This window comes from Hypanus sabinus, chromosome 4, assembly GCF_030144855.1.
Source record: "Hypanus sabinus isolate sHypSab1 chromosome 4, sHypSab1.hap1, whole genome shotgun sequence".
Classification (NCBI taxonomy): Eukaryota; Metazoa; Chordata; class Chondrichthyes; order Myliobatiformes; family Dasyatidae; genus Hypanus; species Hypanus sabinus.
The window spans coordinates 43599232-43617750 of NC_082709.1; the positions used below are offsets into that span (position 1 = coordinate 43599232).

Genomic DNA, 18519 nt, shown 5'->3' on the forward strand with positions numbered 1-18519 from the left:
GCAATGCCCTTTCGTAGTTTATACCTGTAGGATTCTGGATCTCGGGCTTGAGCGCCACAGACCCAGTTCTCAACAGAGTGCAAGTCTCCTTATTCATTGGGATCTTCTAGTTTGAGGAAAGTCTGTTCGTTCTCGCAAGCACACACTCGTCCACGTAAGTCTTGATAAAGTCACTGATGGTCGTGGCATATTCATTCAGATCCGGAGATGAATCCCTGAATATGGCCCAGCTTACCGATTCAAAGCAACTCCTCGAACTCCCTTGACCATATCCTCACGGTCATCGTGAATGGCGCTGCGGCGCCCAGTTCCTGCCTATATGCTGGGGGTAGAAGTACAGCCGGGTGATCGGACTTGCCAACGGGCGGGCACGAAATGGCACGGTAAGAGTTCTTGGTGGAGATGCAAGAATGATGGAGTGCTTGCTCCTCTGGGTCCACTGGTGACATGTTTGTGCGGCAGAGAATCCTGCAAGCTGGACTGGCTGACAGGTCCTGCGGTGACCGGGAAGACGGCAGAGTGCGCGGTCACGTGACTGTCCGTCCTAGCTCCTCCAGTGCCGGCTTGACGTTGTGGCTATGGCAGCTCATGCTCAGGTCCTTTTATTTGAGCAATGGGACCGATTTTGTTTCAGTCCAAATCAGGTCTTTTATTTTTTGGTTTATCAATGATCGCATTTGTGCTGTTCTTTGCACTTATGGAGTCTGAAATGTAATTACATTTACTGTCAATTTCCTCCCTCTCTCACCGTCAGCCGGCCATCTCTGACCCTTTCATTCATGCATTTCTCCATCTCCACCTCAAGAGATGCTAGTGACAAACTTCTGTTAAAGCCCACGGCCCCCGCAGTTCTCTTGACTACATTTCTTCCCACCATTTCTTCCCACCACAAGGCAGGGACTGGGTATTGATAGTGAATGATCAGCCATGATCTCAGAATGGCGGTGCAGACTCGAGGGGCCGAATGGTCTACTTCTGTACCTATTGTCTATTGTCCATTGTCATCCTACCGGTAAAGACCCCATTCCACTCTTCCAGTGCATTCATCTTCATCATGTTTGTTCCGCTAACAAGCTTTTCTCCACTGATGCCTCTGACATGTCCTTCTTTGTCCTGAGCCACCACTAGTATGGCTGACAGAGTCCCTGACTGCACCTTTGCGTTTCCCTCACCTGGGCTCTCACTCCTTCTGCTGAACAGAGCACCCTTTCCCACTTTCCATTCTTCACCTCATTCAACGGACCATCTTCCGCAATTTCCAGCACGTCCAACAAGATTCCGTCATCTGATATATTTTTTCTCTCCCCTGAGCATTCCAGATTAATTATTCAGTTCAAGACTCTCTGGTCCACTCTTCCAAGTCTACCAACCACCCTTCGTAATGCACTTTCCAATGCAACTTCAGGAGATACAACCCTCTGTAACTAAGACCTCCCCTCTCACCATCCAGAGAGTCAAATAATCCTTCCAAGTGAAGCAGCATTTCATTTGCACATCTAGAGTGCTGCATTCGGTGCACACAATGTTTGGAAAAAACATACCTGTATTGCGTGACAAGGGAAGGAGCATCTGCGCAAGTGATCTTGACCTTGCTGCCTGCTGCTTTATTTCTCCATCCCACCCCCGTTCTGATCTAAACATAAGTGACCTTCTACATTTAAAGCAACAAAAAAAAACAAGGCCCAAGGCAAATTTGAAGAACACTTTGTTTTCTGACTGGGAACACTGCAGCCTTCCAAATTCAGTATTGACTCCTACAGTTACTGTTCCTGTCTGTATTAGGGTTTGCAATTTCCTATATAAGCCATCCATCTGTAATATTTCCTTTTTTTATGACGCCTCTGGTACCATCCGGCCTGCTGGACATTACCAACTCTCCATTTCACAGCTTTACACCATGTTTTGCTTCTCTCTCTCTCTCTCTCTCTCTCTCTCTAATTGTCATATACACTGTACTCTTTTTCTATCTAACTCTGCTCAGTAATGTATAAACTCTGTCAATAGATTATTTTCACGACAACCCAGGCCTGACTCGAAAACAATTAGCCCTTTTGTCCTCCTCCACAATGTCTGTAACTTAAAACGAATTGGTTTTCTCTCCGTCACAATTCTGACAAAAGGGCTTCACTCCAAATGTTAATGGTGTTTCTCTTTCTGCAGGTGATGCACGGCCTGCTGAATGTTTCTGGAATTTCCGGTTATTTTTGGAAACGTAGCGCAGCCGAGACCCTTCAGCAGAGACCCTGCGGTGCGATATTCTTTAGCCCTTTATGATTAAATCCAGATTTCCTTTCATAAATATCAACATTTTTAATGTCCACTCTCTCTTTCTGAACACTCTTGAATCTCCATCTTCAGAATCTCGAATCTTTAATAACAATCATTGGTTTCCTAACTGTTGTTTGTGTTAGATACTAGAATGAAAGATAAGCAAACAGTCAAAATATTACATCTCTGCTTTTGTGTTCAGTGAGGAAATGTGCGGTGTGGCAATTTAACTTAATGAGAACGGTTTTCACTTAATTTGGTGGATTTTAATATTAATGTCCTTGTTTCCCATTTAGTGAAAACTCAGTTGATTTTGCTTTACAAGTAAAATCTTCAGTGTGTCATTCTGTCATACATTCTTGAAATACAAAACAATCCCATTTTTTCCCAACCACAAGGAGGGAAAAATAGGATTGGTTTATCCTACAATATAGCTTTCAGGCAAACCTGATAAACAGTATTGCAAGTTTCCATCTGCTAAATAAAAACCCCTTAAAAGTCCTTTAAAATTGAATTGTTTTATTTCATTGTGTGGTTTTATTTAAGCAGTAAGAAAAAAAAGCTAAGGTTGTTGTGATAGGTTTGAATGAAGAAGGCTAGAGGTCTCATACAGAGCATTAACCCTGCCATGACCATTTTCTCCGCAATCATTGCTGGATATTGCTGGTCATCGGAGTTCCTTTTGGACACCTGTCATCAGAAAAGACGTAATGACAACTCGAATCTTTGCTCCTGCTTTTGGAAACACACCTATGGTGCCACCAGCTCTGCATTCTTCATCCCAAAATGGAGGCTGTTTGATACTTAACTGTACATGATGTTAAAGTGTAATTTCAAATTAAGGTAATCATTGCGGACTTTACGATGAAAACTGAATTACAGTTGTAAATCCTGTTTCATCCACTTTGTCCAATGCTGCTGCAACTGAAGACTGGCTTTGATCTTTCTATTCCAAAGTAATCCCTTGGAAAATCAGTTGACATATTCCTATCGATCCTTATATTATTAGTTATGAAATTTACAGATTGTGATGTTTGAACCATTGTTCCTGAATTTCGATCTAATGGTAAGGGTCACGGTATCTTACTTCCACCATTAATAGTGTTCTTACCTGTAGCGAAAACAGAACTATCAAAAGAAGTAATGGGTTTATTTCTATCATATGTACCGAGGTTCATGAAAATCATTATCTTGGACCACATTGCCATTATTATTTCTTCTGAATGCTCATCCTCCCTCCATCGCCGCTGCTTCACCCGCCGAGCATTTCCAGCCTATATTTTTTTTTTCGCTTTTTCTTTCTCGGGTTTTTATATCCACAGTTACTTAGTGCATCTTCTGATGCTCCCATAGCCGCACGCAGCCGTAATCAAACACAGCGAAAGAGCGGACTGCCTGCAAGTGTCGGCAACGTTGCCAAGCGAGGTTGTTCAGTGTTTGCTGAAGCTCATACATCTGCAATGTCGCATCGACGATGCATTGAAATCGTTTGGTAACATTGCCGGACAATGACGTAGGATAAAGCTGTATGTCGGGGTGGCCGAATCTAACCAATCACGGGTCACAGCACCACGGATACCTATGACTGGAAGTCACCATACTGCTGATTCTAGACATCGGAAATAAAAATAGGAAGTGCTGGAAACACGTCGTAAATCAGGCAGCATCTATGGAAAGAAATTGAATTTTTTTCGGTGTATAACCCATCAGCAGGTCAGTGGCCCTTCGTCTAATTAAGAGACAGCACCCTGAACCGCTAACTTCTCTTCCCCAGGCGCTGCCTGGCCTGCTGGGTATTTCTAGCTCTTCCAGGAAAGCGAATGAATTCGCACTCAGCACCTAACCAGGAAGAGCTTAGTATTTCAACTAACTGTATGTGGAAACAGATATTTGCATAATCCGTGGGTTCACCCTTGCCACTTTGAAAAGTTATCAATTTTTTCCCCCGATTGACTTTGTCAAATAAAGGAGGCGATATTACCTCATCCAACCCCAGCCCCCAAATTCCGACTATGAATTATTTCTTTCGGCATTATCTTGTAAAGTTGGTCTGAGGTTCCCTCCTTCATTCAGAGGGCCTTTGATATTTTATTGTATCTGTAAGTATTTTGATATCAGCCCTCAACTTTATCTCATTGTATGGACCGGCATTGTTACGTGTGACCTCATCACTAAATTCTCCATATTATTTTCAAGATAAAAATAGTCTATTGTGATGCAGGTAAAGGAAGCAAACGTAAGAAAGACAATCACCTTCATATAATTTTACACATTAATTTATTTTACCCTGGGTTATTTAACTACCGTTGAATAATTCCAGAGACGTCCTTCATTGCGGTGAAACGTCAGACTGAAATGATGCAAAGTTTGCATCGCCGAAGACAGAAGGAGAATGAAAGGTATCAGATGAAGACAAAGACAATCTGAACGTAAAGTAAGCAGTATCCCTTGATAAGTTAAAGCTCAGTCCGTATTAAATTAAATGTGGCGATTCAATTTTAAAAAATCAATACAAATAAAAGACAATGCAAGCAAGAGCATGTGAACTTAAAAATTAAAATGATGGAGACTTTATTGATCCAGGCTACAGCTGAGATCATCAGCGGCGTATTCCATCTTGTTGCAGTCATCCTTTCAAGAAAGCGGAAAAGGAATCTTTCTGTCCTTCGTAGTCTGCAAAGGCGGAAGAGATATGGTTCGGGTAAAGAGAGGCTGCCACATTTGGTCTCCTGTTGTCCATTCGGAATGATTTGGAGAGCTTTCCAACATCAACCCCTCGGCCAGAAAAATAGGCTTGAAGCGTTCGGAAAAACTGGGGAGAAAGAGAACCGAAGTCGCTAATTAGCAAGTTCATTGAGTTCAAGTGTTGCCTACCAAATCTGGTGGGGTTCTTTGAGGAAATAACAGGCAGGATAGACGAGGGTAAGTCGGAGGATGTTGCTTACTTGGATTTTCAGAAGGCCTTTGACAAGGTGCCGCACATGACACTGCTTAACAGGAGACCACGGCAGATACCTGCATGGATAGAAGATTGGCTGACTGGCAGGAGGCAAAGTGTGTGAATAAAAGGGGCCTTTTCATGTTGGCTGCCGACGTCTAGTGGTGTTCCGTAGGGTTTGGGGTTGGGACCGCTTCTTTACACTTACGTGTCGATTATTTGGATGACGGACATGATGGCTCCGTGACAAAGACTGAGATTGGTGGAAAGGATGGTAGTTTTGAGGAAGTAGGGAGTCTGTAGTCGGACTGTAGATTGGGAAAACAGACAAGGATATGGCAGATGGGATATAGTATAGGGACATATATTGTCATGCACTTTGGTACACAATTTTCTAAACGGAGAAAATTCAACAGAGTAAAAGCGATTTGGGAAACCTTGTAAAAAATTTCCTAAAGGTTCTCTTGTAAATTGAGTCAGTGGTAAGGAAGGCAAGTACAATGTCAACATTCACTTCTAACTAGCATATAAGAGCAAGGATGTAATGCCGAGACTCCATATGATTTGGACTTGGAATATTGTGAGCAATTTTGAGCCCCTTATCTAAAAAGATGTGCTGGCATTGAAGAGGGTTCAATGGAGATTTCCTGAAATTAAATGATTAACGTACGAGGAGCGTTTTATAGCTCTGGTCCTGTACTCGCTGGAGTGTACAAGACTTAGAAGAGTGGGGGGGGGGGTCTTTGAAACATCCAATATTGAAAATCCTAGATAGGGTGGACGTGGGGAGGATGCTTCCTATAGTGAGTGAGTCTAGGACTAGAAAGCACAGCCTGAAAATAGAGGGTGGAGAAATTTCTTTGGCAAGAGGGTAGTGAATCTGTAGGTTCATTGCCACACACTGTTGTGGAGGCCAAGTCAATGAGTATATTTAAAGCGGAGGTTGATAGGTTCTTGATTAGACAAGGCATGAAGGGTTACGGGGTGAAGGCAAGAGATTGGGATTGAGATGGATAATAAATTTGTCAGAATGGAATGGCGGAGCAGATTCGCTGGGCCGAATGGGTTAATTCTGCTCCCATGTATTATGGTATTATGTTCTATGTCGCACCATTCACTGTCAGATTGATATTTATGAGAAAATAATGATCGATAGGTTCATTAAATTGGGACAAATTAGACATATCAGAATGCAAACGTTTGCCATCAAAGGATGACGTGGAATATAACGGAATACCTTCAACCATTTCCTGTTGTGAAATACTCTTGCAAAGCTTTAGTGTTATTATGAGCTGATGAAATTCTGTCGCGTTACAATTAGCTGCCAGAGTAGACGATGGCAATTAGAAAGGGTCAAAAGGGGGTTCACGAGAATCTTCCCGGGAATGAAAGGGTTAACGCGTGAGGAGCATTTGATGGCTCTGGGCCTGTCCTCACTGGGGTGTGGGGAGGGGGCGAGCTCATTGAAACCTATCGAATATTAAAAGGCCTAGATTGAGTGGACGTGGACAGGATGTTTCCCAGAGCGGAGGAATCTAGGACCAGAAGGCACAGCCTCGGAATAGAAAGATGTCCTTTTTGAACAGAGATGAGGAGGAATTTCTTTAGTCAGAGGGCGGTGAATCTGTGAAATTCATTGCCACAGAAGGCTGTGGAGGCCAAGTCATTGGGTATATTTGGAGCGGAGGTTGACAGGTTGCCAAAGGTTAGGGGGTCAGGAGAGGGGCATGGGTTTGAGAGGGATATTAAATCAGCCAGGTTCGAATGGCGAGCTGACTCGATGGGTCAAATGGCCGAATGCTGCCTCTATGTCTTATGGTCTTTCCACTGGGGGCATGAGATCAGCAGCAACACACTTACTCAAAGGTTGCTTGCACGCCCCAGATACTGTACGTGTTCAGCAAATTTATAGCAAATCTACCACTGACTGCCTCCCCTCGACGCTCCTAAAGTAAACAAGTCTCAGATTTAAAACTGTCCCGTCCCGCTATTGCAGCGACAGCAGCTGCTCTACCTGGGCTGTATAAATAAATTATACTCCGAGGATTCATTCACTACATCAACGCAGCTTTTACCATCTGGAGCAAGTGAGACATTTAATCTCCCTCACTTTATGGGAGGCGCTTCAACATGTGACAAGGTTTCAGCATCTTCCTAGCTGAAAACTTTCTTGCAGCCACTAAACCGAACGAGAGTGTGTGACAGTGAACGGGAAGAAACATTGCACCTGTTCTAAACCATTTGAAGAAACATAGATATCCTTAAATAAATCGGCAAACTGGTTAAAAGTAAATGAATAGCCCTGAAAATAATTTTACAGAGAATTATTTTCCCCGGACTATTTGCGAATATACGGCAAATTTCAAAACAAAACACTTTTCTATACTACGTCCAGAGATACTCGTGTTCGGTTACTTTGTGCCGACAGAACTAACGCAGCCCTAAGTTCTTACCAACTCTCTATTTCTTGGGTTTTCCAAAGATTTCCAAGCATCCTTAGATTCCAGAGGGATTGTGTGGACCAAAGTCACAAGAAAGAGAGTTAGACAGAAAGTCAAAACCTGCGCTCTCCGCATGACTGCTGATGGATAGTGCTGGAAAGAAAATCAGAGGGATTATTTAAACAAAACATCAAGACAAATTTGATGACTAGGAGATAGCAATCTTTTCATACTCACAGACTGACTTGGCCTCAAAAATAAACGAGTAAGCGTCACTTACTGCTGTACAGCTTGAAAATGCCTTCGTATGGCAGCCAATTCTGTTTTATAGCTGTGATGGTTTGTGTGGGTGTCAATGACGTTAGCAGAGTGTGCCAGAGTATTGATATTTGAATAGATTGATAGGAAACGCTGAGGAACGAACCATTCCAATTTTCATTCACAAATGAAATGTTAATGTCGGCAAAAGAAATCATGGCCCCTATCTTTATGAATTCGGGTGAGAGGTTCCCCAGCCTTAAATTTAATAGAGACATAGGAAACTGAAGATGCTGGAGTTCAGAGTATCAGTCTGCCGAGAGAACTCAGCGGGTGGAGTAGAATCTGAAGGGGGGAGGATTTTTTGAAACCCTGCAAGTCATTCGAATGGAAATGTCGACATTTCTTCCCCCCCCCCCCCCATCCCACACTGATGCTGTTCAACCTGTGTAGTTGATCCAGCGGATTGTCTGCTGCTCCAGAATTTTAATATCTGTTTATTAGTAATGAATTCCAAGTCTTGCCGAATATTACTACAACCTACAGTCAATGCTGGAGTACATCGACCCTGAAAAATAAACTTTCTTAATTCTAATTCACAAACTCGTGGGCAAGTCTAATCTAAGTCTAGGACTCCTACATTCAACTGCTTTGTGTTCATAGGACTAATGTAACAATTACTAACTCTGAACAGTTCTTTATACCGACTTATTTAAGGACAGCGCGCTGGTATTGGCGAGGCGCTGTGAAAGGGTGATCGGTTCCATATGAAGATAAAGATCCTATAATACCGTGTTTAAAAGGGCGTCAATTATGTACCAGTCAACACTTTAAAAATATATTGAACTGTTTCTAACCATAACATATAATTACACGGAGCGGTGATGCCCCCAACTTAGCTTTCTAAATGCAAGTTCTTTCCTCCTGGTGATCTCAGCATTAGAATTTACAACAATGTTTCACTATCTTTAAATCTTAGGAGAATCGTGACAGTGTTGTCCATACGGACGCTCTGGTGAGTTGGGATTGTAGAAATTCGGGGTCTTCGGGGGGGGGGGGGGACTCAACGCCCGCACTTTAGTATGTTCCACAATTACTCAGTGAATTCATCCAAACTGACCACGCAATGGGTTCCAAGCAAGAATGTGATCAGATGCGAGTAGGGTTCGTGGTCCACGTTCCGAGTCTGTATTGTCTACAGTTCGACACATGCCTAAAACTTTCCTAAAACACGGCGATGAGAGAGGACTATCCAGTTTCACCACCCGGCAAGAAAGCCGGAGGAACATCAGACTAGGTCCAGACTCTAGATGAAGGGTCTCAATGCAAATCTTTAACTATTTCCCTCCACATTTAAAAAGCTGGAGAAAATCAGTAGGTCAGGGCAATATCTATGGAAATGAATCGACGTTTCGGGTCGAGAACATTCATCAGGACTTGTTAAGTTCCTCCAGCATTTTGCGTGTGTTGCTCTGGATTTCCACAATTCAACCACTCCCCCCCCCCCCCACACACACACATTCACTCTCTCTCTCTCTCTCTCTCTCTCTCTCTCTCTCTCTCTCTCTCTCTCTCTCTCTTTCTCTCTCTCTCTCTCTCTCTCTCCCCCCCCCCCCCTCCGTTTCCGCAGAGATCGCTCACTTCGTGATTCCCTTGTCCATTCGTCCCTCCCTACTAATCTGTCTCCGGGCACATATTATCCTTGCAAGTGACAGAAATGGTACATATGCTCATTCACTTCCCCCTTCTCTCCATTCAGGGCCCCGAACAGTCCTTCCAAGTGATCTGCGAATCTATTGTATCCGGTGCTCCCGGTGTGGCTCCTCTACGTTGGTGAGATCCGTCGTAAACTGGGGGAACAGCACCGTCGAACACCGGAATTTCCCGGTTTGCCAACTATTTTAATTTCTCTCCCCTATCGACATGTGGGTCCATAGCCTAATCCTCTGCCAGGATGAGGTCACTCTCATATTCCGTCTAGGTAGCCTCCAACCTGATGACATGAAAATCGATTTTTCTTTCCGGTGTTTTTTTTTCTGTTTTCTTCCTTCCCCTTCCCCTTCTCTCTTCTTCTATTGCCCACTTCGGCCTCTTACCTCTTCTCACCCGATTATTATCTCCGTCTAGTGCCTCTCCTTCTCCCCTTTCTCCTACGGTCCACTCTCGTCTCCTATCAGATTCCCTCTTCCCCAACCCACCCTCCTGGGCTTCAACTATCACTTCCTAGCCCTTCCCCCACCTCTTTTTTTCCGGCGTCTTCCCCCTTCAGTCTTGATGAAGGGTCTTAGCCCAAAACGTCGACTGTTTATTTATTTCCATAAATACTGCCTGGCCTGCTGAGTTCCTCCAGCATTTTGTGTGTGTTGCTCTGGATTTCCAGCATCTGCTTTCTCTGGTGTTTATAATTTGTTGTCCCTCCATAGACTCTACTGACCCACTGAGACGCTTCAGTAGTTTGTTAAATTGCTTCATATTCCAAACCTGCAGTCTCCTGCATCTCAAGTCTTGCTTGATTTTACCTGAAATTACTGTTCAGGGTGGAAATTTTCTAAAACTTCAGCCGGAAATCGTTGGTATAGATAGACACTTACTGTACCTGTGCTCCCAGTATAAACACAGAATCAGGCACGAGAGAAAATTTGTCCCGACTGCACTTGATCAGATCAACCTTTGTTACATTTGTGAGTGGCTTCGAGCCGCAGTCACGAGTATTTGTCAATACTGTTGGTAACTTGGGTTAAGAACAACTCCGCAAATCTTCTTATTTTCAGGATAACCCTGCTAAAATTAAACATTGGGGCACTTCGCGTAGGCACAGACAGGATATGTTTTCCAATTAGAATTTCCCACGTACTGTGATGAAAAACTGATTAAAGGATTACGACCTTCATCAGAATTTATCGTGGGCATGAGGTATGGAAATAACACTATTGTTTGATTACTTCATCTGCAGTAATGGACTTGCGCACTCGGCTATGGTATTGAAGAAGTTTAAGGGAACTTAAAGACTTAAAGAACTAAAGACTCCCGGGCTGCGGAACACGTTCGTCTACAATCACGTTCGTGAGTATAGACCTTCCAGCCAATTAGTGTTCCATTGTGGTGGTAGTTAACTCCCTTCCTCTCGTTTCAACCTCGTCAAGGCTTGACCGAGAATAAAACAACGGCGACATTCCCTGCTTACCGTTGAGAAAGAAGCTGCCTGCGGTTGACCGGGCTAGCAGCTGTCGGAGGAAAGTGCAGGAATTCCGCATTCGATAAACCGGCGAGGCTCGTGGCTGTGGGCGCGTTTGGGGGAGTTGGTGTCGCATGTGTTTCTGGATTCTGGTTACCAGTACTCTCCATGCTGTTTCTGACTGGTTTGATCGGTGCGGACTCTGGCTATGCGGCATGCGACCGGCTAGGGATGCGGCGCTGAAGTGAACTAAACCGAATGCTCTAGGACTCCTAGTTGGATGTTCTATGTGTTGTTTGCTCGCTTTTCCCGCTTGCGCAATTTATTCTTTTTTTCGCGTGCTGGAAGTTTGTCTTCTTTGACTGTGTTCCAGTGTGTTTCTCAGCCGTTGGCTGCCTACGGGAGGACGAATCTGAGTTGAATTATGTATACATACTTTGACAATAAATGTACTTTGAATCTTTGAAGACTGCCGTTCAGTCTGACGTTGTTAAGGAGCAGAATTTATTTAAAGTTCAGTTATTACTGCCCAGCCGCAGTACCAGCGTTAGTTTTGGTTTGAAAGCTCTAGTTAACAGCCCGGTTGGCTAAGTTTTAATTGTTTTTTACTCTTTGTTTCTGCACAGTTCCCATTAAAAGTCAGTGAGTTATTGATGCGCTTCAGTGTCTTTCGGCATTTAGGCCTTAATCTCACACTCTCGTAAGCAAGTCTCGACAAAAAAACTGATCCATCAAGGACAGAGTACCTGACCTTGGTCCCGGCATTCTTTGGCCAGATAGGAGACAAGTTAGTCCGTTGAAGCTGCAGTGGAAGAAGTGACATCTCCCCAATTTCCGTCAGTACAGATGCACCACCAGACTGTGCTTAGCCCCCTGCTGTACTCGTTCACACTTACGGCTCTGAGGCTAAGCAGAGCTGCCACGCCATTTCCCAGTTTGCTGATGTCGTAGGCTGAATCAAAGGTCGTGATGAATTCAGCAGAAAGGAGGGAGATTGACAATCTGGCTGAGGAATGTCAAAACAGCAACTTCTTACTCAATGTCAGCAAGACCAAAGAGCTCTTCAAGAGGAGGAAACCAGAGTTCCATGAGCCGGTCCTCGTCGGAGGATCGGAGGTGGAGGGTGCCAGCACCTTTAAATTCCTCAGTGTTGTTCTTTCGGAGAACGTTTCCTGGCCCAGCATGTAAGTGCCATTAAGAAGAATGGGCGGCAGTGTCTCTACTTCCTTGGGAGTCTGCGAAGATTCGGCATGACATCAATAACTTTGTCAAACTAAGTGCGGAGGAGAATATATTGTGATGCTGCATCGCAGCCTGGTATGGACACAACAATGCCCTCGAATGGAAAATCATACTAAAACTACTGTAGTGGGTGTGGCCCAGTTCATCACGGGTAAAGCCCTCCCAACCTTTGAGCCCATCTACATGAAAAGTGTCGCTGGAAAGCAGCATCCATCATCAGGGACCACCACCACCCAGAACGTGCTTTCTTCTCGCTGCTACCATTAGGAAGAAGGCTGAGGAGCCTCAGGATTCGCATCACCAGGTTCAGAAACAGTTAGTGCCCTCATCCATCAGGCTCTTGAACCAAGGAGGGTCAAGAGCCCAATCATTAAAATGTTCCCACAACTAACGTACTCATTTTCAATGGCATATCATCTCATGTTCTCAATATTTATTGCTTATTTGTTAATGGTATTTCTTCTTTTTGTAATTGCACACTGGTTGTCTGCCCTGTGGTGCGGCTTTTCATTGATTCTATAATGGTTATTGGATTTATTGAGTACACCCAAAGAAAATGAAAGTCAGGATTGAGAATGGTGACATATAAGTACTTTGATGATAAAAATTACTTTGAATTTTTGATTCCAGCAATACGCAGATACCGGCAGAACGACAAGCCCAGTTCAGGCCGAAGTTCATGGAGGAGAAACAAAAATTGTAGAGGCTGGGCTGGCCCACTTTTTTTAAACAAAACTACAAAAGTTTATATACACAAAATACAGATATTAAGTATTTACAAGACAGTGAATAAATTCAAATTAACATATGATTATTACTGTCTAAAACAGCCATTTCGCTGTGAGGCCCACAACTCCCGGAACTCCCCCATTGTGACAGCATGTTCCCTCTCCAAGGACAGCCGGGCACGAACGCATCATCGGAAGAGGGGCAGGCAGTCGGCCCCGGCAGGGCTCTCGACTGTCCGACACCTAGACCCGTGAACGGCGAACTTGGCCACGGCCAGGAGCAAGTAGATCCTCCTTGTGACCCACCCCCTTCCGTACTGTCCGTAATAAGGAGTGCGGGGCTGAAGTGCAACCAGAACCCAAGGAGCCGCCCCTTCGGATACTCAAACAGGGGCTACAACCTCTCACACTCTATATAGGGGTGGTACACCGACTCCTCCCGGTCTCAGAATGGACAGGTGGACGGGGTGTCAGTGAACCAGCTGCGCGGTACTGCCCTGTGCAACACCTTCCGCCTGAGGTTCCCAATGTACAGGGAAGGACCCCTGCATATAGAGATTTCCAATGGGTCCACCTCCGCTGCCGGATGGTAAAATAGACGGCTGAGGCGTTTCTGGTCGGCGGACGAAGGCAAGGAAGTGAAGGGTGTGCGGGAACAACCTGTATTTGAAACGCTTTGGAGCGTCACGGAAGGGCAAGATGGACATCCCAGCGAGGTGGCCCAGGTTTACGGACCCTCTTCCGCGTGGTATCCTGAGGCCTGGGTCTGACGAGCAATTCTGGCCGATCCACTTCCCCGAGCGCCCTTGATAGCCACCGTGACAGGATGGGGACCAGTCGGCTGGAAGCCGCGGGCCCCGCTGCAGGCTGTGTCCCCGGCGGAGAAAGTGCATCGCCAGCGCATGCCATCCCGGATGGTGCTGGCTGTACGGATAGCTCTGCAAGGTCCTAGGCGGAGAGCATGTACACGAATGAGTGACCGCCCCCCCCCGCCCCCCCGCCGCAATTGGAAGACTCAGGTCCGCAGCAGGGACCCAACGACTCCTATTGCCCCAGAAGAAGTCGACCAGCCTCTTCTGGGTCCTGGAGACGAAGCAGTGGGCGGGACTAATGTAATCAGCCGGCAACAAAGTATGCAGGCAACTAGGTGTTTTATTACCAATGCCCTACCCCGGTGTGAGATTGCATGAAGGAGTCCTGGTAGAGATTTTTGTCTCCTAGTCCAGCCAGTGCGCCGGCCGGGCTTCCTCCGTCCAGCGCAGGGAGACCCCAAGTAAAGGAGGTGCGTGGTGCTCCACGCAAAGAGTCTTAACCCCGCCTGCCACTGACCCACCAAGAGGCCCGTCTCAGTGTGGCAGCTACTTTCGGAGTGGCAAGCCCAGGCGCGGTGAGAACAAGTGTCAGCTCTCGCAGTGGCGTTTCGGCAATTCGCTGCTGACAGCTGGAATCATGTGGCAGCGATGGCGGCTCTCAAGGCGTTGGCTCAGCAGCTCACTACCGCCGGCCCAGAATCGGGCGACAGGCATTACTGCTCTCACTGCCACAATTCAGCAACTATTTGATATGTTAGTCCCATTCCCAGCATCACCCAGATCTCCCTCTTTAAAAGCCTCCTCAACCTCGGGCCCTAATGCCCTGCCTCCCATAACCACATCCGGACTAGAACAGAGTATCCTTCCACCAGGCAGATCCTCAGGTGGCGTCGATGGCTGCAGCAATTTTATTGTCCAGAGTGAAATGACTTTCCAAGGCCAGCCTGGTTAGGTGGTGTTGCGCGCAAACTGGCGCACATGGTAAATCTCCCGGACGAGGAGTTCCCAGACTTTTTTTAATGCCATGGACCAATACTGTTAAGCAAAGGGGCCCGCTCACCCCAAACTGGGAAATCCTGTCTTAGATGGACCCCCACTTAGCCTGTTCAACGCTCAACGGGAACAACTTTCCCCCGTAGCCCAGTCGCTTCGGCATTTTTTATAAAGTTCTTGATCTTACTCCATGGGGTTAAGAGGCTGTCCACTGATACTGGACCCGCGCCAAGGTAGGGGACGGCGCAGTAAAGACGGGCTGGAACGAGGGATCCGTCATCACTGCCTTCCAGCGGGGACCAAGCATTGGGATACCGAACGAGCTTGCAATGCGTGACGAGTAGGACGGCCTGGTGGACCTGATCAATCTCGCCTTTCGAATTGACACCCGGGAACTGAGTGGCTCAGAGGAGGAATGCCCGAAGCTCCTTCATCTGTAGATCACTCTCTCCCGCAGCACCCAGTGCAGTCCGCCCAAAAGCCTATACCGGTGGGGCGCGGCGCAGGAATCTATCTGTCTCGGGAAGAACGAGATCGGCGCAGGACAATAGGCTCCTGCCTCTATTGTGGCGATCCTGGCAACTTCCGGGTTCCTGTCCCAAGCGCCCATTAAAATGGGATATCCTTCCCTTAATTGTGTAATGCTCCCAGCTTCCTTGCCGGGTTGTCTCAGACTCATGAGCTTCAGGCGTTTATTGACTCCGGGGCAGCCAGGAACTTCATGCATTTCTCTCTGGCTCAGAGATGAAGAGTTCCTACTCGGCAATTGAGAGAGAATATCGACGTCAAAGCGAACGACGATTGGCGTCTGGCCTCCCGCAATATCTACCTTTACACAGAACCCCTCCGATTTGAGCTGGAAGGCAACCAATAGGGAGCAGCCCCCCAGTCTGCTTGATTTGCCTGAACTGCTCTGGTGCTTGGCCTTCCCTGGGTATCTTCACACAATCCGCAGATTGATTGGTCCTTGAAGGCGCTTCAAGAATGTGGACCGGTATGCCGGTCTAACTGTCTGGGCTCCCTTCGTGTGCCAACTGCTAGTGTGAACCTGGCCGGCTGAATATGCTGACCTTCTCAAGGTATTCAGTAAAGAAGGCCACCTCCCCGCCTCCGCACTGGCCATACGACTCTTACCCGGTACTAGTCCACCCCAGGGACCGCTCGTTGCGCTCTCTCGTTCTGAAACCATAGCCATCGACGAGTACATCAATAAGGCATTAGTCTTAATGTTTTTCCGTCCATCAACCTCGCTATTAGAGGCGGGCTTTCTTTACGAGCAAGAAGCTCAATCTCTGCAATTATCGGCCGCTCAACGTGGCAGAGATGAAGAGCCTCCTACCCTCGCCTCTGCATGCTTCTGCGTTCGAACATCTGCGGGAAGCAAGCATATTTTCCAAGATAGATCTACGCGACGCTTACAACCTGCTCGTATCTGAGAAGGGATCTCAACACTTCCACTTGCCACTGAGTAGCTCGTGAAGCCCCTAGGTCTGGTCAATATCCCCGCTGTTTTCCATGCCCTGGTCAATAATGTCTCGGCAACATGTTGAGTCAGTATGCTTTTGTGTATTTGACAACTTTTTGGTTCGTTAAGGTTGTCATAGCCGGGGGAGGTAGCGGGGATAATCTCCCACCGCCTGTTCAATGCACCCAATGAGATGGATCTCCAATCACCTCTGACAACCAAGTTCAGCTCCTGGCCTTCATGAGTTCCAATTCTACTGACAAGAGAAGGGCAAAAGCGGGCTTCTGACGCCTTTAGGCAGGTGGGCTCTTCGGCCGTGGTTGGTAGCTCATCCAGAAGGAGAACTCCTCCGCTGCCTTGTCGCTATACCCACGCATGGCGAATCCTTCGGGAGTAAACCCCGAGGAATCATCCGGAACTGGAGTCCCTAGAGCAGTCCTACATTGAGTTCAACGCTGACTGGCAACTCCTGTGAGGCCGCTGATGCCAAACTGTCGGTCTCTGCCATTCCTTTGGATTCACCAGCGGTGTGGAGAGGGGGAGCCTTGTGCAGCTTGCACTTCAGATCTTACTGCTCTTGCGTGTCGCCTAGACAGCTGGGATGCAATATCTATGGTCAACAAGCGGAAGGGACAACATTCGCCAGGTACACATCCAACATTTTCGGAGGGTTTTCAGATGGCTCTTCGAGAACAACCAAACCAGAGACGTGTGAGTTCCTTAAAGAGTAGGTGCCGTTTTGGGGCTATATCCTCGCTCCTTCCAGTGTTCCACCGGCACCGTGTAAAGTTCAGGCAATCACAATGGCCCAAATCACCTACGGTCAAACAGTTTGCTGTTTCATCCGGTGCTTCATCCGGTTTGCACGTTTTTATCACCGCTTCGTCAATAACTTCAGTCCCATCGTGGCACCAAGAAGTTCTCGGCAGTATTCCTCCGGACAAATGAAGCAGACCAAGCATTCTCAGAACGAAAGCGGCGCCTCACCACTGCCCCTGACCCATCTCGTCCATTCGCCATCTGGGGTAGATGCATCTGATGTCGTCATTGGAGCTAAACTCTCCCAGTGCTCTCTTTTTCACCCGGTTTGATTTCACTCGCAGCAGGAATACCAAGGCCGGTGCACTTTGAGGGTAACACCAATGCAGAGCCATCCTTCCTCGCTCGTGCGTGGCTGCTCCGGTAATCTGGGGAATAGAAGCGAAGGCGAGAGCACGCAACATTTGGATCTAGGCCCAGGTGGCGGACTTTGCTATGGTGCGCCACAGAGTTTTGGAATGCAGCACTCCTCCCGTTTGGTGAGACGTCCAGAAATTCAATGGATGCTGGAATTTATCGGAACAACTTTGGTCGCCTTCTGTTTCCCGATGTTTAGGCCTTCGTTTCTGCTTGTGGCCTGAACAAGTCGTTACGCCAGTGCCTTGCGGGTCTCCTATGTCCGCTGCTTGTACCTTACCGCCCTTGATCCCACTTCTCCGAGGATTTCATCACTGGTCTTTCCCCGTCTGTTGGAAACACTACCATTCTGGTGGTTGTGGATCGATTCTTCAAGACTGTCCACTTCATTGTTTCCTAAGCTCCGCGAGACTGCCACCCCTCACAATTCAGCATGGGTATAGGCAGCACGTCTGCCCTCGGCACTTGGTGTCTGATCAAGGACACGTCCGGCTTTGGCGCAAATCTAACGGCCAGAATGAGAGAGTGAATCGGGAGCTGGAATCAGCCCGCGCTGCTTCCTCTCTTCCAATCCCTCGTCCCGGAACTTCCAATTGGTGTGGGCAGAGATTGCCCACAATAACTTCCAGTCGTCCTCTATGGGCATAGCCCACTTTGAGTTCCAGATGGGATTCCAGCCCACCTTCTTTCCTGATCAAGGGATTGATGTGGGAGTTCTTGCTGAACAATTGGTCCAACGCTAAGCGCGCAAGTGAAGATAGTCCAAGGCTTCTCTACTGCCCGCTCAGGGGGAAAAAATGCCCAGCAAGCTTGTCAGCTCCACCGGGAAGCTAGGCTTCCCCAGCCAGGAGAAAAAGTATGGCTGGCGTTTAAAGATTTTCCCTTCAAGTCGCAAATCGCAAGTTGGCCCACGCCAAGTGGGATTACTGTATTGGTAGTGAAGAACATGGAACATAGAATAGTACAGCACATTACAGGCCCTTCGGCCCACAATGTTGTGCTGACCCTCAAACCCTGCCTCAC

General features: G+C 46.9%; 1 protein-coding gene across 1 annotated transcript; it reads right to left on the reverse strand.

The window, feature by feature from the left end:
* Positions 1 to 4894: 4894 nt before the first annotated feature.
* LOC132392239 (uncharacterized protein C2orf66) lies at positions 4895 to 7922 on the reverse strand. Its single transcript, XM_059966075.1, has 3 exons — positions 7885 to 7922; positions 7660 to 7800; positions 4895 to 5080 (listed from the first exon to the last, which is right to left on the reverse strand). Exons 2-3 carry the CDS (start codon positions 7780 to 7782, stop codon positions 4895 to 4897), a joined length of 309 nt encoding a protein of 102 aa, XP_059822058.1. The 5' UTR covers positions 7783 to 7800; positions 7885 to 7922.
* Between the last annotated feature and the right edge of the window lie 10597 nt (positions 7923 to 18519).

What these genes read in the sequence shown, in the direction of transcription:
- LOC132392239 (XM_059966075.1), bottom strand. Translation starts at nt 7,782, where the DNA reads ATGCGGAGAGCGCAGGTTTTGACTTTCTGTCTAACTCTCTTTCTTGTG. An exon ending in ACCCAAGAAATAGAGAGTTG is followed by an intron (nt 5,081 to 7,659) that starts GTAAGAACTTAG and finishes CTTTCTCCCCAG; the next exon opens with TTTTTCCGAACGCTTCAAGC.